Source organism: Typopeltis vanoorti, chromosome 8, assembly GCF_054136105.1.
Source record: "Typopeltis vanoorti isolate ZY-2024b chromosome 8, IOZ_Tvanoo_1.0, whole genome shotgun sequence".
In the NCBI taxonomy this organism is placed as follows: Eukaryota; Metazoa; Arthropoda; class Arachnida; order Uropygi; family Thelyphonidae; genus Typopeltis; species Typopeltis vanoorti.
Window position 1 is genome coordinate 81797520 of NC_143556.1, and position 26283 is coordinate 81823802.

Here is a 26283-nt window from a genome sequence, read left to right on the forward strand (position 1 = left end):
TAATAAGAATACAAAACAGAATAATTAGAGCCATAACCACTACTAACTTCGCACATTCGACCAATGATCTGTTTGTCATGCACAATATTCTACCACTAGAGAAACTATATCTCTATAGTTGTCTATTATACGTAAAACGGAAAGCCGCAAATTTCTTGGTATATAATGTAGACCATGGATTGCGCTGCGGTCGAAACACGCTGGAAGTACCTAAGACTAACAAAGAAATTTTTCATAAATCTTTCGACTACATTGCGACGAGTAGCTATAATAAACTTCCGAATGAAATTAAATCTATAACCTCAGAATATGTATTCAGAAAAAGATTGAGAAACTACCTTATGGGATTAAACAATGTTGACAATTACTTTAAACGTATAGTATATAAGATAATTATAACTCATATATCATAACCAATTAAGGTATTATTTTTCAAATTGGTTTTCATTCAATTAGGTATTAAAATATCACCATGTACATTATTAGAACTGGTAAGGGAGCCCTCGTATATGTGGTCCCTGGACTCTCAGTGTCTGTGTTGAGCTAATTACTTTTCTAGTAACTAGTATGGCTACGTTTTGTTCGCGTATGGAATTATGGGTGATGATTAGAGATAAGATTCGTGTCGTGATTGGTGGGACAGTTTGAACAAGATCAAGATAAGATAAGGAATCGTGTGTGAATGTTTGTAATTATCAGATGTAGATAAGTGACATCGTTAGTTGTAAATAAGTGACGTAATTTGTTAGTTTTAATTAAGTGACGTTATTGTTTTGAATAAAAAAGGGAGATATATTAGTGGATTCGTGTCGTGATTGGTGGGACACTTCTGACAAGATCAAGATAAGATAAGGAATCGTGACGTGAATATTTGTTGTTATCAGATGAATATAAGTGACGTAATTGGTTAGATGTAAATAACTGATGTAATTGTTTTGAATGGAAAAGTGATATAAATTACTGGATAAGCATTCGTGTCGTGATTGGTGGGATACTATGAACAAAATAGGGATAGGGTGAATGTGGGTGGAAGCGAGGTCAGTGTGTTGGATGTGTATTGTTATGAATTGTAGATAAGTAAATGGTTTGTGTATGGGAGTGATAAGATAAATTTTGGAATGTTTCGAATTTCGCTGCCCCCCCCTGCTGTCAGGGACATTATGTGGTGTGTTTGGTTTGCTTATTGCATTGTGGGTATTTTTAGAGATAAGGAATTCTGATCCATTTAGAGATAAGGAATTCAACCAATTCTGATCACCAAAACGGGAAATTACACGACCAGGAAATGACTCATGCAGTAATTGAATTGTTTCTCGGACTTTATGGCATGTGGCACCGTCTTTTTGAAACCACATGTCGTCCACATCCATATCTTGCAATTTAGACACAAAAAACTGGATTATCATGTCGCAATGGCGAGCACCATTAATGTTTATTGCCTTACCAGCCACATTTTTGAAGAAGAATAGACCGATGATGCCTCCAGCCCAAAATCCGCACCAAACAGTGACACGTTTTGGATGCATTTGTTTCTCAACAATCACTCGTGAATTTTCTGAACCCCAAATGCGACAATTTTGTTAATTAACAAAGCCATCAAAATGAAAATGAGGCTCATCGCTGAAGATGATTTTGTTTGAAAAATAAGCATCAACTTGTTGTTCCATAATCCATTCAAGTATTGTTCTTTCGTGTAGTGCTCCATTTTAATAACCCTGAACTGTCACTGTCACACTGTTTTTTTTTCTCGTTGGCAACACTTTACCGCACAATTGCCGCTAAATTTAAATCTTGCGTGAATTTTGGGACACCCTGTATATTTTAAAACAATTATCATAATACATATTCTTTCTAATACAAATAAATAATTATTTATTTTATTTCAAATGAAAATTAGTTCAGAAAGAAAGAAAGAAAGAAAGAAAATGTTTACCCTCAAATAAATATTTATGATCACAGCAAACAAAAAATTCATCAGGGACTTTTTCAAAATTTTGAAATTCATGCAAATATTGTTTTCATCATTTGGTATCATTTAAATGAAAAACAGGTCTGGCTATTAAGTTCGATAATGTTTTTTTATTTTCTCTTCTAATGACGAGTATTATTTGATATATGCATGTTGATTCATTTGATTTTATCTGCATAATATGATGCTTTTTTCTACAGCAATCTTTTTAAGAGTTTTCATAACGTGTTGGTTTAAAATATCTAATGGCTCTGTAAAATAACCAAATTCTAACAATATTGTGACTTTTCAGGTGAAATCTTCTCCACCAAAATTCTGGCTATTAATTTAATACCCGATTATTCCTTTTGCTTCCAAAAGTTGACAGTTTCTTGAAATATTTGAAGGTTTGCATGAACAAATAAGTCTTTTAACTCACTGAGTCAAAAAAAAGTCTCTAGATAGTTTGTGGCATGAATTTTCACAAGGAAAAAAAATTTTATGGTCTTACTTAAATTTGTATAACACATCAACGACACCCAATTTGTGCTTTTAAATTTACACATTTTATTTGAACGAAATGTTATTTTCAAATTGTATTTTACTGAATCTAACATACAGAAAATAAATAAAGTGAAAAATACAATCTGTATATTTTTTTGTTCATTAACACGATCATTGCCAATCACACGATGCACGTTCTCGTCAAACGGCCAATCACGCGTTATCGCGTTGATGTCGCTAACTAAATAAAAAAATTAAAAAATTTGGCCACCACAAGAAATTCCAATTTTCAGCTTGGCAATGAACGATATTGCGCGATCACGCGATGCGAGTTCTCACCAAATGGCCGATCACGCGTTATTGCGTGGACGTCGCTAACTAAATAAAAAAATAAAAAAATTTGGCCACCACACGAAATTCCAATTTTTAGCTTGGCAATGAAAGCTTCTTATTGTTAAATTTGCACTGTAGTTCAATGGTTCTTCCCATGCTTGTGCAATTGCAATCGTGTGGTTTTTGACAATGTGACTCTCATCTGAATGTTAATTTTCATCTGGTGATCATTGGGAATTTATTACTGTAGTAAAATTAAGGGTTGCGTATTTATTTTTTTGAAACCAATACATATATATCTGAGAATTATTAAAAGCACAGAATCTTTCATTTGTTTCCAAAAGCATATAAAAGTACACATTATATTTTCACGTGTTGGGCATCCAATTTCATTTAAATCAAGAACAGACCTCCTTATTAGGCTTGTTAATATTTTTCATTTTACTCTTCCTTTGGCAAGTAACATTTGATATTTGCATGTTGATTCTATCATTCAATTTCTTAGTTTGTTCAGAGATGGTGAACCAATTTCCCACTTCAGCTGATGGGCATATTTTATTAACCAAGAATTCTGTTTTTTAACTCTTTCAGGTAATTCCTTCCAACTACAAGGTGATTTTGTCAATGCATGTATTACAATAATTCCATCAGAAATAGAAATTTCTTTAGGAAATAAATTTGAAATCTTATTGAAAGGAAATTAGCAATCAATTATCCCAATGATAACTGAAAATTCATATTTTTCACCCACTGTCAATTTTTCATATTCGTTTTCCTTCATTCTTCTTCTTCTTAGATTACTTCATATGGCACCACAAATAAATAGTTATTTATTATTATTATTATTATTATTATTATTATTATTATTATTATTATTATTATTATTATTATTATTATTATTATATCACTGATTATTAGCTATGATCTTATATTTTATGTTAACTTCTGTTACAAAATTCTAAACAATTAGAACTTTTCACAAAGAAACTTTCAAAGAATTTTGTGGCTCACCCATTAGTTTTACATTACCAAACACAAAACAACACAACACAAAACAGCTGCATTGGATGAATGATTACCTTAGGTCCAAAGTCACTCATCTCTATAGATTTTTCTTATAGTACTGTTTACATTTATTATACCCTACCCTGACCGTTCCTTCAAAAATGAAACTTTTGCACAGATGACTCAATGACATGTTTTTGCATGCTGTTGGATATACTGTTGGTGTGTTTTTATCTTACTTGGTGTGGGAAAAGGTAAAATTTGAATATGTGTTATCTGGAGACCACCAACATTTTTTCTATACCAAACTTTAAGATTTTGAGTCACGTTTTTTTGGGTTAATTATCTGCTGTCTCTCTGTAAAACAACCAAATTCTAAAAGTTCGGATTTTCAATTATGTGAACAATTGTTTTCAGATAACTAAAAATAATCTCAATAGGTAGCATTAGACAATTTCTAAAATAATCAATTACATGGATATCAGTTTTCAACACATTTTTTCCTCTGTTACTATCCTCTGCATTAATTTCACAGTAGTGATTTTGTTTACAATAATTAAACAGAATTGCATTAAGGTATAAAGTTGTGGATTTAAATATCAGTTTATAATCAGAATAACTGAGTAAAAAATTCACTGTGGAAAAACAACAACAAAAGCACACATCTTTTTTCATTTAAGTTTACAATTGCATATATTATTTTGCTGAATACTATTTACAAGTACATTCACAGAGAAAAATTCGAAATATGTAAGTACCTAAAAATATTTCACAATATCTAGTTTACACCCTTAACATTTTCCAAAGACTTCAATGAATAAATTTTTTTTACTCACTGTTTCTTGGTTACATTACATCAAAATAGCTGGTCACGCAAAAGAGTTTTTAAATATGATACCATGGTAAGCACAGCTCCATACATTTGATATTTTGTCAGTCTGGAAAACAAACCATGCCTCCCTAAACATTCTGTGTATTTTTGTCACCAAATATAGACAAACAGTTTTCATAAAATGTTCGTTAATGTCCCAAAAGAAAAGAATCTTTATCAAATGGGATAAAATCTTGAAAATCTAATTTTACCATTGATCAATTTAAATAATTAGCGATAATTTTCCCCATGATATGAATAATTTGTAATTCAGTTTCCAAAAATAGTAAATGATTATCAATGTCGAACATTTTTGTATGGCATCGATAATCGTTGTCAATTCTTCTTTCCAAGTAGCCGAGGATATGAGACCAATTCTTGCATAACTTTTCCCAAGTGGTGCTGGGTAAATACATCACAATGTATGTGTCTTCTAAAATAATAATCGGTTTCCATCCTTTTAGAGCTATGTGAAGAGTTTTGTCTGTTGCTATTTTCCTGAAGAAAGAAAATTTCAATGACTTTTGTGGCTAACCCATTATTTTACTTTACTTTCCTGGATACAAAACACCACAACACAATATGATACCTGCACTGGATGAACGAATTGCCATAACTGCAAAGACACTTGACTTGTTTGTTTTTCCTTATAGTACTGTTTACCTGACCCTTAACCCTGACCGTTCCTTCCAAAATGAAACTTTTGTGCAGATGATTCGCAGACATATATTTCTATATGCTCTTGGATATGATGTTGATGTGCGATTCTTAATTTGAGACATCATAGTGCAAATCTTATCTCTGTGGCTCGAAGGGTATTCTATATTATTTGTCATTATGATAAGTATTTTATCCTCGAAAAGTGTTTTTAATGTTAGACCATGTGACTAGTTCTCTCACTCATATGTCTGAAATAGTTGGGATGGGAAAAAAATAGCATTAGGTAGTGGAAGTGAAAAGATCATCAAGAGTGTGACAGAGGTCTTCTCTGCAATGCTCCCCCACCCCTTTGGTTGTTTTACAGAGAGAGACATCAGATAATTAACCCAAAAACGTGACTCAAAATCTTAAAGTTTGGTATAGAAAAAATGTTTGTACTCTCCAGATAACAGGGAAGCATTGCAGGGAAGACCTCTGTCATACTCTTGATGACCTTTTCACTTCCCCCACCTAATGCTATTTTTCCCCATCCCAACAATTTTGGACATATGAGTGAGAGAACTAGCCACATGGTCTAACATCAAAATCACTTTTTGAGGATAAAATACTTAACATAATAAGGATAAATAATACCCTTTGAGCCACAGAGATAAGATTTGACCTATGATGTCTCAAAGTAAGATAATCTCACATCGACATCATATCCAACAGCATGTAGAAACATGTCCGTGAATCATCTGCATGAAAGTTTCATTTTGGTAGAAATGGTCAGGGTTAATGGTCAGGTAGACAGTACTATAAGGAAAAACAAATGAGTTATGGCAATTCGTGCATCCAGAGCAGGAATCATATTGTGTTGTGGTGTTTTGTATCCTGGAAAGTAAAGTAAAATAATGGGTGAGCCACAAACGTTATTGAAATTTTCTTTCTTCAGGAAAATAGCATGAGACAAAAAAACTCTTCATATAGCTCTAAAAGGATGGAAACCAATTATTGTGTTAGAAAACACATACATTGTGATGTATTTATCCAGGACCACTTGGGAAAATGTTATGCAGAAAGTGGTCTGATATCCTCGGCTACTTGCAAAGAAGAGTTGACTACGAAATGGGCCTCAGTGAGTGTTATATTCTGAAACGCCAAGATGGGGAACTAATACTTGATGATACTGGAGCTGATGAAAGTAAAGTTTTTTCTATTAGTTGTGAAGAAGCTGAGAGATTTTCACCAAAAATGTACAATATTTATAATTATTTACTATTTTTGGAAACTGAATTACCATCTATTCGTGTCATGGGGAAAATTATCGTTAATCATTTAAATTCATCAATGCAAAAATTAGACACTCAAGATTTTATCCCATTCGATAAAGATTCTTTATTTTGGGACATTTACAAACATTATACAAAAACTGTTTGTGTATATTTGGTTAAAGAAGAATACACAGAATGTTTAGAGAGGCATGGTGTCATTTCCAGACTGATACTATATCAAATGTATGGAAGTGTGGTTACCATTGTATCTGATTTAAAAACTCTTTTGTGTGACCAGCTATTTTTATATAGTGTAACCAAGAAACAGTGAGTAACAAAAATTTTATTCATTGAAGTCTTTGGAAAATGTTAATAGTGTAAACTAAATAGTGTTGAATATTTTTAGTTAATTACATTTTCGATTTTTTCTCAGTGAATATAATTATAAATATTATTTCAGCAAAATAAAATATGCATTTGTAAACTTAAATGAACAAAGATGTGTGCATTTGTTTTTGTATTTTTCCACATTGAATTTTTTACTCAGTTATTCTGATTAGAATTTGATATTTAAATCCATAAGTTTATATCTTAATGCATTCTGTTTAATTATTGTAAAAAATCACTACTGTGAAATTAATGCCAGGAACAATGAAACAAAAAGTGTTGAAAACTGATATCCATGTAATTGATTATTTTAGAAATTGTCTAATGCTACCTATTGACATTTGTTTGAGTTATATGAAAACAATTCGTTCACATAATGGAAAATCCAAACTGTTAGAATTTGGTTGTTTTACAAAGAGACAGCAGATAATTAACCCAAAAACGTGACTTAAACTTTTAATCTTAGGTATAGAAAAAATATTTGTACTCTTGAGATGACACATATTCAAATTTTTTATTTTCCCACACAAAGTAAGATAAAAACACACCAACAGTATATCCAACAGCGTGCAAAATCATGTGATTGAGACATCTGCACAAAAGTTTCATTTTTAAAGTAACGCTCAGGGTAGGACTTAATAAATGTAAACAGGACTATAGGAAAAACTATAGAGTCGAGTGACTTTGGACCTAAGGTAATCATTCATCCAATGCAGCTACTGTTTTCTGTTGTGGTAGGAAATGTAAAACTAATGGGTGAGCCACAATATTCTTTGAAAGTTTCTTTGTGAAAATTTCTAATTGTTTAGAATTTTGTAACAGAAAGTTAACATAAAATATAATATCAGAGCTGATAATCAGTGGAGTAATAATAATAATAATTATAATAAAATAACTATTTATTTCTAGTGCCATATGAAGTAATCTAAGAAGAAGAAGAATGAAGGAAAACGAATATGAAAAATCGGCAGTGGGTGAAAAATACGAATTTTCAGTTGTCATTGGAATAATTTATTGTCAATTTCTTTTTAATTAGACTTCAAATTTATTTCCTAAAGAAATTTGTGTTCTGATGGAATTGTTGTAATACATGCATTGACAAAATCACCTTGTAGTTGGAGATAATTACCTGAAATAGTTAAAAAACAGAATTCTTGGTTAATAAAATAATGAGTTTTACATAATTGAATTATTTAAAAACCATAGTTCAACTTGTTTTGAAATGTCACGTGGTAAAAAATCACGTGAATTATACGTAAGCACCAGTGGGAAATCATACACTATGGACATTAGTGCAAATGTGTAATCAGAAGAATAAGAAAAAAAATACTGTCTTTTTCACTTTATTTAATTTCTGTATGTTAGACTCAGTAAATACAATTTATTAATAATATTACAGTCAAATAGAAGGTAACATAGAAATTAACAAAGCATATATATTACAAAGCTAATATTGATTTGAAATAAATCCCAGTTTCCTAGCTACACAAAATGTAAACAAACAAACAAGCCATCTAATTGAAAACAATAAGTGTATAAAATCCTTAATCAGGAATGAATAATTTTAGGATATGTGTCATAAGAATTTTACACTAGAAAAACATTTGTACTTCCCCGAATTGATAATACCACGCAAAACATCAATGGGAGAATTTGAGTCATGAAAAAAGGTGACGTTCGGATTGTCGTGTGGGAAGTATTATCAAACCCTCAAATAAGAGCAGAAGAATTCCAATCCTGCCAGTCAGAAAAGTTCACAAGGAGACACAACAATTACCGATCGCTGGCAGATGTATTAGTCAGCAAAAGGCAGTTTGAGGATACACTCACCACATTGGGAATAAAACATAGTATGACCCAATGCTAAAGAATTAACAGTGTACCAAATGGACAGAAAATCTAAGGAACAAACATCAAATAGCTTTTCAGGTTATTACAGAAATTTCGCTCTTTCAGAGATTGCATTTTTGTGTGTTGTGGTGTGGATAAAAATTCAACAATTTTGAAATATCTTTTTTGCATTAAGAAGATTCATTCTGGAAAGACTGTAAGTAAATTTAAATTATCATTAGAATTTCTAGACTACATACAAAAAAGTTATTGTAAGCCTTTAAGTCTCGTTTATTTTTAATTTATTTTTTTAAAGTGCCATTTGATTTTTCTCTTCACGGTAAAATAAAAAAAAAACACCAATACCCAAACTTTTGTAAACAAAATAATGTAAATTGGAAAAGAGGTTGTCATATGCCAATAATCTTTTAGTGATGTCACCTCCAACTGATAGTGATAACTTTGGAGTAAAAAAAGTGTATGTTTGAGGGACACCAGCATATAATTAAATTATTAAGAAAAGCCTAATCACTGCTGCCCTCACGACTCTACTCTAAGAATTTCCACCCTTTAACAGGAAAGAAATACCTCAAAATGTATTGGAAAATTGGTACAGCCATCTATAGACAACCAAAGACAAAACATAATGACAATGACGGATGTGTCACCCTGGGAAAATTCAAAGATATCTTATCTCATAAACATCGCCTACAATTCCATAGGCAAACTAAAACACCATGTGATATCACAGAGAGACATATGTTCCCCAGAAATTTCCAAACACAAAACATCACGATTCCTTATCTCTAAACATCACACACAATGCACTAGATGAACCCAACACACCGCGTGATGTCCCTGGCAGAAGGGGGCCCCCCAGCGAAAAATTCCAAACATTCCAAATTTTATTTATCTTATCACTATTCATCACCCATAATAGCCATTTGCAAACCATATACTTATCTACCAGTCATAACAATACACATCCAACACATTGATGTTTCTTCCTCCACATTCACCCTATCCCTATGTTGTTCATAGTATCCCACCAATCATGATACGAATGCTTATCTACTAATATATATATCCCTTTTCCATTCAAAACAATAACTTCACTTATTTACAACTAACAAATTACGTCACTTATATTCATCTGATAACAACAAGCATTCACGTCACGATTCCTTATCTTATCTTGTTCTTGATCTTGTCCGAAGTGTCCCACCAATCACGACACGAATCCATTGATATATCTCCCTTTTCCATTCAAAACAATAACGTCACTTATTTACAACAAACAAATGACGTCACTTATCTACATCTGATAATAACAAGCATTTACGACATGATTCCTTATCTTATCTTGATCTTGATCATGTTCAAACTGTCCCACCAATGATGACATGAATCTTATCTCTAATCATCACCCATAATTCCATATGTGAACAAAACAAACAACGTGACGTCTCTCTCTCTCTCTCACACACACACACACACACACACACACACACACACACACACACACACACACACACACACACAGATGGTCACCATAAAAATCCTAACATTCCAAACTCATGACGTCACACACACAATGACATCTTCGTCATCTCAATAAATCACGTCACGATTCCTTATCTTATCTTGATCTTGATCTTGTCAAAAGTGGCTACCATACTACTAATATCTAATATTTCATGAATACTTTTTATTAAATGTGAAGCATACATTTAAATTCTTGTCCTTATTCATTTATGGTTTTTCATATTACATATGGAAAGTATTTCAAATATATAACCCAGAAGGTATATTTCAAGTCAACGGTGTTATAATAAACACTAAAATTTACCCAAATCATTTTGAAATCGATGCTTTTGGAAAATATTAAAAATATGGTATTTTAACTCCTCTCTTTCTCTTTTTTTTATCAGACTTATAGAAATATATCAGACTTATATTTTTTTATCAGACATTAAAATATATACATAGGGATATGTGCTATTCTATGAAAGTAATTCTGCGAGATCAAGATTACAGACAATGGAGAATGTTTTCTAGAATATAATTACATATTTGGTTTGATTTAGAAGACTGTCCTAGATTTGCCTCTAATACAAAATGATTTCAAATGCATTAAGATAAAATATAAAGCAATTCTGATTTTTATGAAATGTTTATTCGATATGTGGTTTGTACAGTCATATTACAAATCATACATTTCAAGCCTCTTCATCTGAACATCGTGTTTTTATAATGTCTGGTGGGGAGGATGCTGTCCTTGCTAATACTGTTTTATAGGGCTCATCGGACAAGGTACGACATGCTTTCCTGTCACTTCTGTCAAGAGGACAAATTCGGGTAAATCTCCATTGCTCGATTACGCGGACCTAAATAAAGTTTACAAAGTGATAAGGTTATAAAGGAATAAATTTATAAAGAAATAAAGCTTATAAGTAAAATCAGCCATAAGAATTAGCAAAGATAGTTAAATCTCTGAATAACCATCATAATGTACTTTTCAGAAACAGGATTATTCTCAGTTTATATATAAATATAATAAATAAATAGGTCTTATCCGTATATTTGTTGTTAATAATATAACCTCTTTACTCAGTAACAAATGCTGCGTCTTTATAATAAAAGTAAACTGGCGTCTCTTTTAAATGCAATACGAGTATATACGAACACCAAATGCTTAATTATGCAGTAATCAAAATCATGCATGACAAAATATATTTTATGAATATGTATGAAATTGTATGAACAGATAAACAGATCAGAGCGACGTCCAAAATCATATGTGATCCTGCAAAATATCGAAGTCTAAAACTAATTGTTTTAGCCCACTGGAAGCAGAACTATACACGATTTCTCCAATTAACATTAAGTCTTTAATCAAGAATTTACTTTTTTGGTACAGAATTAAACAATTCAACATATAGATAAAACATATTAGCATAATAATGTAAATGAAACATTATATGTAGGCGTTTGAGTTATTACACGCTGTATAGGTTTTCGTCCTTTGAATTTAATGATCTCGGTTCTCTACTCTGCAACTGAAAATGGATCAGAAACAACTGTCGCTACTGAGTGTTTATCTTGTAGTTCTTAGTGAAGTTCAGAACACATTTCATTATGCCGCTTCTCCTTAAAAAAATTAATTTGGAAGTTTCTATAAGCTATATTCAAACACTGTAATTCCATAAAGAATTCTGAAAGATGACTGGGCTAATCGTAATCTTCAAAAGCGAATCATATTTTGATTTTCTTTGCATTCTATTAATAATGACACGTATACATGCTTACAAAAAGATAATTGCAATTTACCATTTCTTGAGGAGGAGGAAAATATTTTTGGAGAACTTATTACCTCTTCACCTCACAAAGGATATTTTCGAAGTGAGAACCTTGACTTTACAAAATAAAGATTTATTGTTACATAGACCATATATTTACAACGTACATAAGCTCTTACAAATTGCCTACCGGTTTCGCTAGTAACTGACCAGCTTTCTCAAGGCTTGCATAGTACAAAAAAGAGGTAAATGCAAAAGAGGTTTCAAAATACAAAGAACCGTTAGTACCTGTTAGGTAGCTAGGGTGACACGTTCGCGTGACATAACTACTCAGCATCATGAACACGCGTTACATGCAAACGCGTAATATGATTATTTGCGTACCGTAGCTCTGTTGAACTGAGGGAGTTAATTAGATTTTTCCAGGTATCGTTCAGAATGGCCCCTTGATTTCTGTTTAGGTTACTTCCCGTACGTAGTACAACTGCCGCTTCTTTAAATACTCGATGCCGGTAATCCTTGTCTACGTAGGGCATGGAGCTGTTATTCCAGTCTATAGTGTGGTTCGAAGTTGAAAAGTGATGTGCCAATCCTGAGATGATGGTTCTGTTGTGATTAACATCGCCTATATGTTCTTTCTGTCTTATTTCCAGGCTTCTCGAAGTCTGTCCGATGTAGGAAAGACTGCACGTGCATGGAATATTATACACACCTGGATATTTATAAGATGGCACACTGTCTTTAGGGGATCTTAGGACCTGTCTTATGCTATTTGTTGGTTTAAATACAACCCTGATGTTATGTGTCTTTAACAATCTTGCAATTTTTGTTGAAGTTGAACCTATAAAGGGGATGACTGCTGTTGAGATATGCTGGGCGACTGTTGTTTCTTGTTGGTTATCTTTGTATACAAATTTGTTGATGATGTGTCTAGGATAACCATTTTGTGATAGAGTTGTAACTCTTTGAGACAGTTATGTTTGAACTTCTTCCTCGTCAGAGATAAATTTTCTAGCTCGATTTCTTAGCATGTGGATGATGCTGTGTTTCTGTGACCTATGATGGTTAGAAGAGTAATGTAGATATCTTCCAGTGTCCGTTGGTTTTTTGTAAATCGACAGTTTGATGCTGTTTCCTTGTCTTTTTACTAGTAAGTCCAAGAAGTGTAGCTGTTCGTTATTTTCCACTTCTAGAGAAAATTTTATTTTATTGTGGAGTGCATTCATTCTGTTAACAATCAGATGTAGGCTTTCTACAACTTAGAAAGTTTTTACAACTCATAAATGTTTACTCTAGAAGTGGAAAATAACGAACAGCTACACTTCTTGGACTTACTAGTAAAAATACACGGAAACAGCAGCAAACTGTCGATTTACAAAAAACCAACGGACACTGGAAGATATCTACATTACTCTTCTAACCATCATAGGTCACAGAAACACAGCATCATCCACATGCTAAGAAATCCAGCTAGAAAATTTATCTCTGACGAGGAAGAAGTTCAAACATAACTGTCTCAAAGAGTTACAACTCTATCACAAAATGGTTATCCTAGACACATCATCAACAAATTTGTATACAAAGATAACCAACAAGAAACAACAGTCGCCCAGCATATCTCAACAGCAGTCATCCCGTTTATAGGTTTAACTTCAACAAAAATTGCAAGATTGTTAAAGACACATAACATCAGGGTTGTATTTAAACCAACAAATAGCATAAGACAGGTCCTAAGATCCCCTAAAGACAGTGTGCCATTTTATAAATATCCAGGTGTGTATAATATTCCATGCACGTGCGGTCTTTCCTACATCGGACAGACTTCGAGAAGCCTGGAAATAAGACAGAAAGAACATGATGGCGATGTTAATCACAACAGAACCATCATCTCAGGATTGGCACATCACTTTTCAACTTCGAACCACACTATAGACTGGAATAACAGCTCCATGCCCTACGTAGACGAGGATTACAGGCATCGAGTATTTAAAGAAGCGGCAGTTGTACTACGTACGGGAAGTAACCTAAACAGAAATCAAGGGGCCATTCTGAACGATACCTGGAAAAATCTAATTAACTCCCTCAGTTCAACAGAGCTACAGTACGCAAATAATCATATTACGCGTTTGCATGTAACGCGTGTTCATGATGCTGAGTAGTTATGTCACGCGAACGTGTCACCCTAGCTACCTAACAGGTACTAACGGTTCTTTGTATTTTGAAACCTTTTTTGCATTTACCTGTTTTTTGTACTATGCAAGCCTTGAGAAAGCTGGTCAGTTACTAGCGAAACCGGTAGGCAATTTGTAAGAGCTTACGTACGTTGTAAATATATGGTCTATGTAACAATAAATCTTTATTTTGTAATACTTTATGACCAAAACATGCACAATTTAAATAACCTTGACTTTATTTATTTCAACAAACAAATGGAAATTTAAACAATTCGACACTGTTGTTTCCAATTGTTTAAGTTTTGGGGAATGAGGCAGATAATTATCTGACATATTTTAGACGTTTTTGTACAAGATGGCATCCCGTTTATGAAAGAAAACATATTTTCACACGGTATGTGCCGTGTAATGATATTATACAGGGAGTTGGACATCACAAATCGTGCTGGTAGGGAATCTCTCATAAATAGATTATTATTTTGCTGTAAAACGCAATGACTATCGATAGTCATACAACCTTGTATGCCTACAACTGCTTTTCCGTCACGAATTATATACGTATTAGTGCCTTCCATCTATTTCTCATGGACAGTGTCTTCAATGATTACACTTCCCCTATCCATTGAATAAAAATATGTCTAACCATGCTTCGCAAAGCATGGAAGTAAGTTTAAACACGTTCCCATCTACCAAGTGTCGGATATTCCTAAGAAATATATAAAACGGGTGGTAGGAAGTGTTGTTTACCTCATTGTCTAGCTTGCGAATCTTCTTCTTCTTCTTCTGTGCGTTCCCCCCCCCCCTTCCAATACGACTAATAAGATACGACTTTGTTATTACAATCCCAAACCGGCCTGTCTCCGAGCCTGCCGCTGGCGGGAGGGAATTTATTTTTTGACTATATTAGCCTGTGTTCACGGGGTCGGTTTGGCTGTTCTGAGCGACGAAAAACCGGAGTTTCCGAGAGAAAAACCGTTACCTCCGTATGAGACCGGCTAACTCACCTTTAGTACAAAGAAACCAGATAAAGGTTCCTCACCATTGACGGGAATCCAACCAAAGGGCTTCGTTTGTATAGCGACTGAATTGCGAGGATCTATTGTTCTAGCTTGAGAATATAGTACCGAAATAGGAGACAAAATAAATCTAGATGAAATGGTATTACCTCTTGGCTCTACATTTCACCAAACTGAATTAATTTTAAAGGTTAGGGAAATACAGCTGTACGGTTTTTCATTCTCAGTGATTGTCAAGGCCCCATAGATAACAAGGATGGAAATATTCAATGAAAACCGTTTTAATTTTAAATTAAAATAGTTATAAAAGTAGTACCAATAGAAGGGAAAAAACGATCAGAGGTATTGCGAATCCTGGACAAAAGAAGTTATTTTAATCCTATCCCTGTTGTACAGTGGATTTGAATGGAAGATATTCTGTAGATGAGAAATATTTTCCAATTTCAGACAGGATTTACCGACTTGTTTGATACAAAAAACTTCTGACATCTGAATTTCAGATCATGTATACTTTCTTAATCAAGGAAGAAATAAACATTCCGATTACTTGCAAAAATAAAGAAGATAAGCAATTATCCTACTAGGAAATTCTCATGTGCAAACGAACGTAACTTCTTTGTGAAATCTGAAAGAAACCATAAGACGAAGAAATAGAAAAATGGTAACATGGACTGATTTAGGAAATGTAATTATATTTTTGCTCTGTAAGCTGTTTGTTTGTTTTTGAAATATTGGTGCTTTGAGAATGTGTAAATATGAAAAACGTCTAATGTTTGGACAAACAAATTACATGCTCTGTTAATATACTGATATTACATTTCGGTCCTTCAAAAACATAAATAAAATGAATTTCATTACATTTCATTACGCTGTTTATATGCATTCTTTGTAAAAATACTGCAAGGATTACTAAATATTATTTTCTTACTTCTGAAGCTGGACTTGGGGATGGCAATGGAGTTAGAAACAGAGGTGACGGACTTCCTGACTCACTGAATGTATCGTGATCTGAGGGAACAGGGGACGTAGTAGGCGATTTAAATAAGCTTCCTTGAGTGCTAAAGTTGACGTTGAGGCTTAAGGTCTCGAATCTGCCTTTTCCACTTTTCCTTGTTGCAAAGAATGTCTTCAAAGGAAGATCCGACTGGTCACTGTTCTCTTCAAACACGTAATCTGAATGAACCAGTTGACTGAAAAAAAGAAAAAAAAAGAAAATGAAAATGTTGAAAATTAGTGTACACAATTACATGCAAATTTTCTCTTGAAAAAGCAATCAGTACTAATATTTTCAACAGAATTTTCATCCACCCAAAAGTTTATTAAGTACAACTAAAATTTAGTAAATTAAAAGCGATTAGTACGCTTAACAGAACTACTAAAAGTATCCTGTTAGTGCTGCTGGTCAGTAGGTGTCAACAGTGTTGATTACAATCGGAAAAACAAAGGATCTTTTGGAGTTCGATAAAGGGATTATTGTGGGTGCTCGTCTGGCTGGAGTCTCGATTCTAAAAGCAGAAGAGCTGACTTGTTTCTCAAAAGGTGAGAATTCCCAGGTGTTTAATCAGTGGAAAAACAAGTCACACTGTTTGTCTAAGAGGTGTAATTGTGTCCAAGACAGTCTGTCAGGAACGAGATTGCAGTCGAGTAGTAGGGGAGGCTCTTCTGACAAGATCAAGATCAAGATAAGATAAGGAATCGTGACGTGATTGGTTGATGACGTCATTGTGTGCATGGCTTCATGGGTGTGGAATGTTTGGAATTTCCGTGTGGGCAAGTGTGTCACTGGCTTCAGCTCTTGTGTTTTGGTTCGCGTATGGGATTATGGGTGATGGTAGAGATAAGGATTCGTGTTGTGATTGGTGGTGCAGTTCTGACAAGATGAAGATCAAGATAAGATAAGGAATGGTGACGTGGGTGTGTGTTGTTTTCAGATGTAGATAAGTGACGTCATTTGTTATTTGTAAATAAATGTCGTCATTTGTTATTTGTAAATAAGTGACGTTGTTGTTTTGAATGGAAAGGATGATATTAGTGGATAAGAAATCGTGTCGTGATTGGTGCTCACTTCTGACAAGATCAAGATCAAGATAAGATAAGGAATCGTGACGCGAATGTTTGTTATGAGATGTAGATAAGTGACGTCATTTGTTAGTTGTAAATAAGTGACGTTATTGTTTTGAATGGAAAGGGAAATATATTAGTGTATAAGTAATCGTGTTGTCATTGGTGGACACTTCTGACAAGATCTAGATCAAGATAAGATAAGATTCGTGACGTTATGTCTTTGTGCGGTATTTTGGTTTGGCTATGGAATTGTGGGCTATGTTTTGAGATAAGATATCTTTGAATTTTCCCAGGGTGACACACATCCGTCATTGTCGTCTGTGGGAATTCTTAGAGTATGTCGTGATGGCGGGTGTGATTAGATTTTTCTGAATAATTAATTATATACTGGTGTCACTCAAACATACGGTTTTTTTTATTTTTATTTTTTTTATATAGATGGTTGTACTAATTTTCCAATACATTTGCGGTATTTGTTTCCTGTTAAAGGGTGGGAATTCTTAGAGTAAGTCGTGATGGCGGCAGTCTTTCGAGCTTTTCTGAATAATTAATTATATACTGATGTCACTCAAACACACATACTTTTTTTTTTTCCATACCTCATCTGTATTTTCTTCTATATACATGTTCTTATCAAGTTCATATTTTATTCATAATTCATCCGGATATTTTGATTTGTCTAAAAGTAAGATCTTAAAGTTCAATAAATAAATAAATAAACAAATCGTGTGTGTTTTCACGGTTATTTCAAAAGTGTTCTTACTTAAACATACATAACACATCAAAGACACTGTTTGTTCTTTTAAGTTTACATATTTATTTCACAGATATTATTTACATTGCAATATGCAAGAAATAGGAATTGAATTTACATATATCACCAATGCAAATGGTGTTTTTCTTGGCGTAACATTTCTTTGATGAGGCAAGTTTGATTGCCTGATTTTGATACTGCTTCCCAGATGATTATGGCAATTTCAGCTGTCACTAATATTACCAGTACTGCTATAAAAGCAAGTATCTGGCACTTTTGCGATAGTTCTTGATTTTCACCTGCAAAGAAAAAAAAATCATTGATAGTAATGGAAAAGTTAGCAGATTACTATAATCCTAATACAGTAGTTAGTTTTGGAAGTATCAAAGCTTTACAGAAACATACAAATTTGTCACATGAAACCGTGAAAAGTTGGTTAGCAACACAACCTACTTATGTGAGACATAAACCCATTAGAAGAAAGTTTAAACGCAATCAAATCAAAGTCCCGACACTTTTACATACTTTTCAATGTGATTTGGCAGATATGTCATCCCTTGCAAAAGAGAATGGGGGTGTGTGTTTCCTTCTTGTATGCATTGATTGTTTTTCCCGATTTGCGTGGGTTCGAACACTGAAGAAGAAATCAGCAGACGATGTTGTTAATGCTTTCGAGTCTATTTTTAAAGAGGAAGTGCCATGTTACATAAACACTGATCAAGGAAAAGAGTTTTGCAACAAGAAAGTTCGTGCATTGTTTAAGAACCATAATATTCATTTCTACACGACCAGGAGCGAAATGAAAGCACCCATTGCAGAAAGATTTATCAGAACATTGAAAACAAAGATCTACAAGTGGATGACGTATACTAAAAGTAAAAGTTATACAAATGTATTGCCGACCCTTGTACATACTTATAACCTCACACCACACCGCACTATCGGTATGGCTCCTTCCCAAGTTAACCTTCACAACGAGGATCGTGTTTGGAAATATTTGTACGGAACCCAAGAGGAGGCTAGCAAACCAAAATTTCAAGTAGGTGATAGTGTAGTTTTAAGTGATGATACCCACAAATTTAGAAAAGGGTATTGGGGTAACTGGACACGAGAATTGTTCACTATTGCTCAGGTTATTAATAGAAACCCTGTAGTATATAGAGTTCGCAGTCGGGACGGAGAGATAGTGGAGGGAACTTTCTACGAAGCTCAACTGCAAAAGGCTAATATACCCAATGAACTTCCGGAAGACGTGTATCTAATCGAACAAGTACTTAAGCAGCGCAAACAGAAAGGAAAGGTTCAGTATTTTGTTAAGTGGCTCGGTTATCCCTCATCGTATAATTCTTGGGTTCGTAGCGAAGATGTTTTACTTAACCCTCCCCAGTAATGCCAGTATGAAAATGTTTCCTACAAACACGCAAACGAAATTTCAAGTGGAATTACCACATGAGATCAGACTTAAAGGTAAATGGGAAGTTGCTCTTGCCGAAATTCATCTTCCGGGAGAATTTAATAACATCGATTCCGGTTACGATGAGTTTCATATGATACGTGCAATTGGGGGAGGTGTCAACAATATCGAGAACAACAACATCGCAGGAAATAAAGTTTTCGAAAAGTCTAAAGAAGGATTTTACAAAGTGTACAAGATTCCCCATGGCAGTTACAATTCACCCTCTGAACTTCTTCAAGCAGTGTTTGATGTGAGTTCTGTGATTACTGGAAAAAAGAATCCAAACAACACTATTTCTCTGACAGTCCCAAAAGATTACAACCTGTTGTTTCCCAAGGAGGCCGCAGGTTTGGGGCTTCTACTGGGTTTTAATCAGATTGGTGTTAAACTGAAAGGTACAATCACAGGGAAATATCCAGTTGATATAAAGAGGGGTGTAGCCGCATATTTTGTTTATTCTGATTTAATACAAGAACAGATAGTTGGTGATACATGTGCACCATTGTTACGAGTTGTTCAGTGCAGCACTAAGTGCTCCTTCGTTTTTGCTCAACCTGATTATTATCCGTTACGAAAACAAACATTTCAGTCAATTAGCATTGAAATTCGTTCTGACAGCGGCGAATTGTTCCACTTTCGTGGTGGCAAGACAATAGTTAAATTACAGTTCCGACAAGTGAAGGATGACTGATTATCTCAGATATTACACATTGCAGGCAGGTGGGGCTCAAATGTTTACGGGCCCCCCAATACAGCGTGGGTACGGATTAGGTAGCATTTTCAGAAGTGCCTTCTCCTTTCTAAGTCCACTTTTAAAACCTGCAGCTCAATTTGTCGGTCGTCAAGCCTTAAAAGCCGGTCAGCATATGATAGGAGATGTCTTGGAAGGGGTACCTGTACGTCGAGCCTTTATAAACAGAGCATCAGAAGCTGGGAAAACCATTGCTGAAAAGGCTCAGAGTCGATTACTTCAGAGAGGTCAAGGAAGCAAGAAGAAAAAAACGAATACTAAAAAACGCAAGCGAGATGACATCTTTTGCTGAGGATATGATGTCAGAGTTAGATCTTTTTTCCCACCCTCGTGTCAACATGTGTGTGGAAAGAAGTTCTTATGTTACCTACCAACCAATATCCAGTACTGACAGTGGAGGTCCTGTGGAATTTTGCATACCAGGTACATCTGAAGAATACTTGGATTTGGGAAACTCATACCTACGTGTTCGTGTGCGCATCACCGACAATGATAATAAACCTATCGAAGATTCTTCAGTTGGTGTTGTGAATAATTTTTTCCATTCCCTGTTCAGTCAAATTGACGTTTTTCTCCAAGATAAACTAGTGAATGTGGCATCAGACACGTATCCTTATAGGGCTTATATTGAAAACCTACTAAATTATGACAGAGATGCTAAAAACAGTCAACTCACAAATGAACTATTTGTTAAAGATGATGTGGCTAATGTTAGTGATATGTTTACCAAAAGTGAATGTGGGATGCGTAGACGACAAGCTCGAATTAACCAATCAAAAAGTGTCGAGATGCTTGGGCGAATACACGCTGACATCATGCATCAAGACCGGTACTTGATCAATAACGTTACTGTTCGTGTTCGTATGGTTCGCAGTTCTCCCGAATTTTGTTTACTGACTGCAAATGCTGATTCTAAGGCTAAAGTGCAAATTGAAGAGGCTACACTTTTTGTCCGCAAAGTCAAAATAAATTCAAAGATTCAACTGGCTCACCTGTCTGTGTTAGACAAGTCAAACATGATATACCCCATCAATCGTGTGCAAGTGTCTTATTTTTCAATTCCCAAGGGTATGTCAGATGCCACACGAGACAATCTGTATCTAGGTGAAATACCATCTAGATTAATTATTGGACTGGTCGCTAGTGATGGATTTAATGGCACTTTCAACAGAAATCCATTTAATTTTCATCATTTCAATCTGAATTTTCTTGTAGTGACCGCTGACGGTATTCAGTATCCCTCACAACCTTTGACTCCGAACTTCAAAGAAAGGCATTACAGCAGATGTTACATGTCACTGTTCACATCACTAGGTAAATGGAACAGAGACTGTGGTAATGACATTTCTTATGAAGAATACGTAAAGGGAAACGTTCTCTATGGATTTGACTTATCGCCAGATCAAAATGCCGTTGCCCCCCATGTCAGCCTGTTAAGAAGAGGAAGTGTGCGACTCGAAGTTAAATTTGCTCAACCTCTTCCTGAAAACATCACAGTGGTTCTTTATGCAGAATTTGAGTGTACGTTATCCGTAACAAAGGATCGTTCTGTGTTACTGGACTATGAACACTGAACAATTAGTAAGCATACTAGAGTTAGAACCCACGACGAGAAAAGTGGGTTTAGGAGTTTGTGCTCGTGATGAATTGCCACTATATCCGATCAGAAAACAACAGTCGATGTTCGTCGTGAACACAGATCCGACCTGGTTGCCAGGACAACATTGGCAAGCTATCTATATTAAAGACAAACACGGTGATTTTTTCGATAGCTTCGGTCGTCCACCCGAAAACGATATTGTTAACTTTCTGAATATTAATACTAATAAATGGTATTATAATTCTGTAATTGTACAAGCTAAGGAATCTGTCGCTTGTGGTTTGCATTGTGTGTATTTTTTAATATTGAGATGTCGTGGTCTTTCTATGCAAAATATTATTAACAAATGTTATTCTAAGGATTTGTGGTTAAATGATATTGTAGTAACTAATGCTGTTACAGATCATTTACTGAAAATAAAAAATAATTAAAAAAAAAAATAATAATAATTGTTTTTTTTCACTTACCATTTTTTCCAAACCAGTTTCTTATTCCCACGCAGCTTTCGGGGAGATAGAGAGATGAATTTGGTACTCCTTCTTCGAGCTCTCTTGCGGGGAGGGATTGGAGTGGAAGCATTTTCTTCACTGGGAGTGGCTGATGTTGATGGTTGATGGGAATGGTTCTGGGTATTTGGTTTGTTCAGTAAAGGTTCTGGACGTGGTATTCTATGTTCCTGTTGCTCTCCTTCTGTGAGAGCCAATTGGTTTTTCAACCCTAAATACTTTTGCAGAACATTTAAATATGCTTTTACTTTTTCATCTGCATGTTTATTTCTTATTTTTAAAATAGCACTCATTTCGTCATCAAGTGCATACAATTCACGCTCCTCTGGTGATTGGAGAAGCGTAAATTTTTTAAACATATTCATTTTCTAATAAGTGAAGTCAATAAAGGAACAATGATACTGCCTAATAATGGGAACAGTGCTCCTCCGTGCTGTAAAACCAATTTTCTTCTGGTTATGAAGGGAAGCGATTTGTTACTTAGTGCTCTTATAATTTTTTTTTTCCTTCGTAGGCGTGACTTTTGCTTGTTTTTTAGTGGAATATTTCCACATAATACATTTTTGCAAATTTCACAGAGTGTGGTGATTTGGCTGGAGGTGCAATGTTTTAAAGCATCATTTGCTTGTTTGGGAGAGGAATGAGATAAGTACTTGATGAGATATTCATAGCGTTTGAGTCTATCAGCCATTCAGGGATAAATACTGTATTGGGTTCTTCTCCTGGCAAAATCCGTGACCTCAAGCGTAAAATATCAGGTGTTTCCTGTCTAAAGTCTAAAACTAAATATGAGTGGGGTTCCCGTGTTGCATCTTTATAAATCTGAACTAACACGTTCGTTTGTCCTGGAAATACTTGGGAAGCTAAATGAGAAAACTGCAAAGAGTCTCGGGGATTTTTAAAAGCAATAACATAATGACTATTGAGAGAAATTGTACGAAAATGTGTACCTTTACAGAATAAATTTTGTGTCAGTAGAATGACACTAAGGTTACGGTGATGTGAACCTTTTATGAATACATCAGCTATTTCCGTGCTGTCCTTAGCCTGGTGAACCAAATCATCGATTATGAGTAAATTTCTCACATTAGAATCAAATTCAGGTAACTTCAAACCATTCACGAACTCTATATTGGTAAATTTTTTAAATTTATCTTGATTTTCACTGTAACAGTAAACGATTCGTTCCGGTGGTGGTTTGATTAGTTGATTACAATGTTCTATGAGAGACAACACGAATGTTGTTTTTCCTGACTGAGTAGCTCCCGAAATTATACATGTAAATGGATGTATGAACATATTGAAAATGATAATATAATAAGTCTGTGATTGTTTTTATATAATTAGAGATCATGTAAAAACAAATAGATACTTGTTTTAATATCAAAAAAATCTCCTTGTCAACATTTTTTTTTTTTTTTTTTTTTTTATCACAGTCACCATGTAATCATGCCAAGACGAATTTTCTTTTTTAATTCTAAGAAAAAAAAAGCTATTGTGGAATAATAGTAACAATAACATTGATGTTAAAAATGTACAAGAGAAGGGCGACACTGCAAATCATCGTGTTGGGAAACAACCATGGATTTTTACCAACCAGGTAGAATGTTGTTTAGTTTTCTGTCCCATAGATGGCATCTTTTGCTTATGGGGTATATGAGTGTAAGGAATTATCCTTTAAAATACCCATAGGGAAAAGTGCATGTGTCTGTTGACACTATGCGCTTCGCAAAAGTGTATCCAAATCTTTTTGTTACTGAGGTCGTTTTGAGTTGACAGCTCCATTTGTCTCTGTGGACAGAAAATGGTACAGGAATTTGGATATTTTGTGGCTCACCCCTTACTGCTGCAATCATAGATTCCAGATTAATCTCAGTGGCCGCGCGAGAATTTAAAGTAATGCCTTTGCATTTGGTCACAATCTTACCCCTCCGCGTTCTGTAGGAATAAGATTTGGGGCCTGTGGTAACAAACTCAACAATAAAGTCACCGTCGAGTTCGTCACCTAGCTCCCCAAGGTAGTGACCAATGGACGGTGAGTAATCGCCCGGTTTTTCAATGAAAATCACAGAATCAGTATCTGTGTATAAAAGCCGTCTTTGCAAAGGTTCCATGACCTCGTATAACTTTATCCTACCGTAGGCAGCTACAAATGAGGAGATGACAGCATTCCCTTTCCTATTTTCAGGCTCAGTGCCTTCAACAGGCGAGTAGGCAACCATCATCTGCTCTTCTGAAACTAACCTGGCATCTTGGATAACTTTACTGTTATCTAAAAAAAGTTCTACGAGGTCTTCATAAGAGGAAATCACCTGGGTCTGAGTTCTTAACATTCTCATGCCAAGCCTTCCCCATAGAGAATTCAAACAAAGCTTAGCAAGTGAACGTTTACCAGGGTTTTTACTAATGTGCTCACTGTTTAACATAACACCTTCCCTTAGCAAAAACTCGTCCAGATAAGCCTGTCGGTTTTGACCTTCAGGCCATCCAGATGCTTCCTGTTTCAGCTTCAGAAAGGTATCAATATAGTGAGCAAAGAAGTTTTCTTCCCCTTCAAATTTTTGAGAAAAATGCCACACCTCGTAAAATTCAATAACTTTATAACCGCGAGAACGTGCTAAATCTAACTCTGGACTGCACCAATAACCTGTAAATGATCGGTCCGTATGAGAGCATAATGGGGCCATTTCGGAAGCACACTTTCCACACAGGGGGAAGATTAATTTTTCGTTAACTGTGATGGGCAAAACCGGTAAAAAGAGATCTGTAGGTGCTTCCACTTTTGCATGGCAAATACCAAAGTATACCCCAGGAGAATAGTCGAAATTATCGATAATAACTTCGGGATGCCCCATAGGAAATACCTGGTATTTCATAACCCATGGATAAAGGCTATTGAAGTCCAAATAGCGAATAACTTCCCCTTCTGACTGAATTTTGTGATACATTTTGTAGCAGTCGGTTCTGCCACCATGCAGAGCACTACGAGGTAATATGGGATCTGGAATATTAAGAGCAGCAATAAAGGTTTTCAAGGCTGTGTTTTCAGAAATTTCTGCATTAAACTGACATTCCCAAATTGAGATAACGTCGAATCCTTGGCTACGAAAATAGTTTTCGCGATCCTTTGTTTGCTCAAAAAGGGAAATCATGTTTGTATTTCTGTATGGTTGGAATGTACTTGGTCTATAACAAAATTGACAACCATGGAAGAAGCAGCCGTAATATTCAAAAATTAAGCTTCCACATTTCCCATCGACAAAATAAGGTCCGATGCGGACTTCCCCCCCCCACAGAACGTGCATGTTGTATGGTTATGTTGTTCTGTTGTTCTTGCCATTTGAGCCAAGCCAAAGCCTTTCGACTTTGCACGTTTGCCCCTATGTAACCCCGAGCAGGAAGTATGGCCAATGTGTTAGGTTTCAAAAAGTTTTGGAGAAATACTCTCAAACATACTCCTGCAATTGTAATGTCATGGAGAAAGGGATCAATCTGGGTGAGCTGTATGAAGAGAGTGCGAAAAGTGTTGCAACTATCACGCAAAACACGCACGTCATCTTTCGTATAAGCTAAAAGTTCCGCTTTCAGACAGTATTCAGTGTCTAGCCGATTTTCGTACCAAGTCTCGAACTCTGTACGAGTTTCTTTATTCATAAATTCCGGCTGGAAATATGATTTTTCGGGGATGACTCCACGATAATCCAGAGAATCGGATGTGTGAAACTTATGAGGAAAGAAACCCTTACGAACTTCTGGGAGATCGAACATGGCTGGGAGTTTCCTAAGAGCGACACTAATGTAGGAAAAACTGTCAAGAAATATGATGTTTAAAGGGTCATAATAGATAGCAAGTATCTTCGATCCGTCAAACA

The 26283-nt window shown here is 34.9% G+C and overlaps 1 protein-coding gene across 2 annotated transcripts in view; it reads right to left on the reverse strand.

Moving 5' to 3' along the window:
- Nucleotides 1-10992: 10992 nt before the first annotated feature.
- Nucleotides 10993-26283, reverse strand: part of LOC150104166 (guanylate cyclase soluble subunit beta-1-like) — a 195476-nt gene continuing 180185 nt past the window's right edge. For both annotated transcript variants that reach the window (XM_090396787.1, XM_090396788.1), the window contains 2 exons: nt 16209-16470; nt 10993-11178 (listed from right to left, as the gene is read on the reverse strand). In XM_090396787.1, coding sequence (XP_090252913.1) covers nt 11011-11178; nt 16209-16470 — 430 coding nt within the window. In that variant the 3' untranslated portion in view covers nt 10993-11010. The remainder of the gene's footprint in view (nt 11179-16208; nt 16471-26283) is intronic.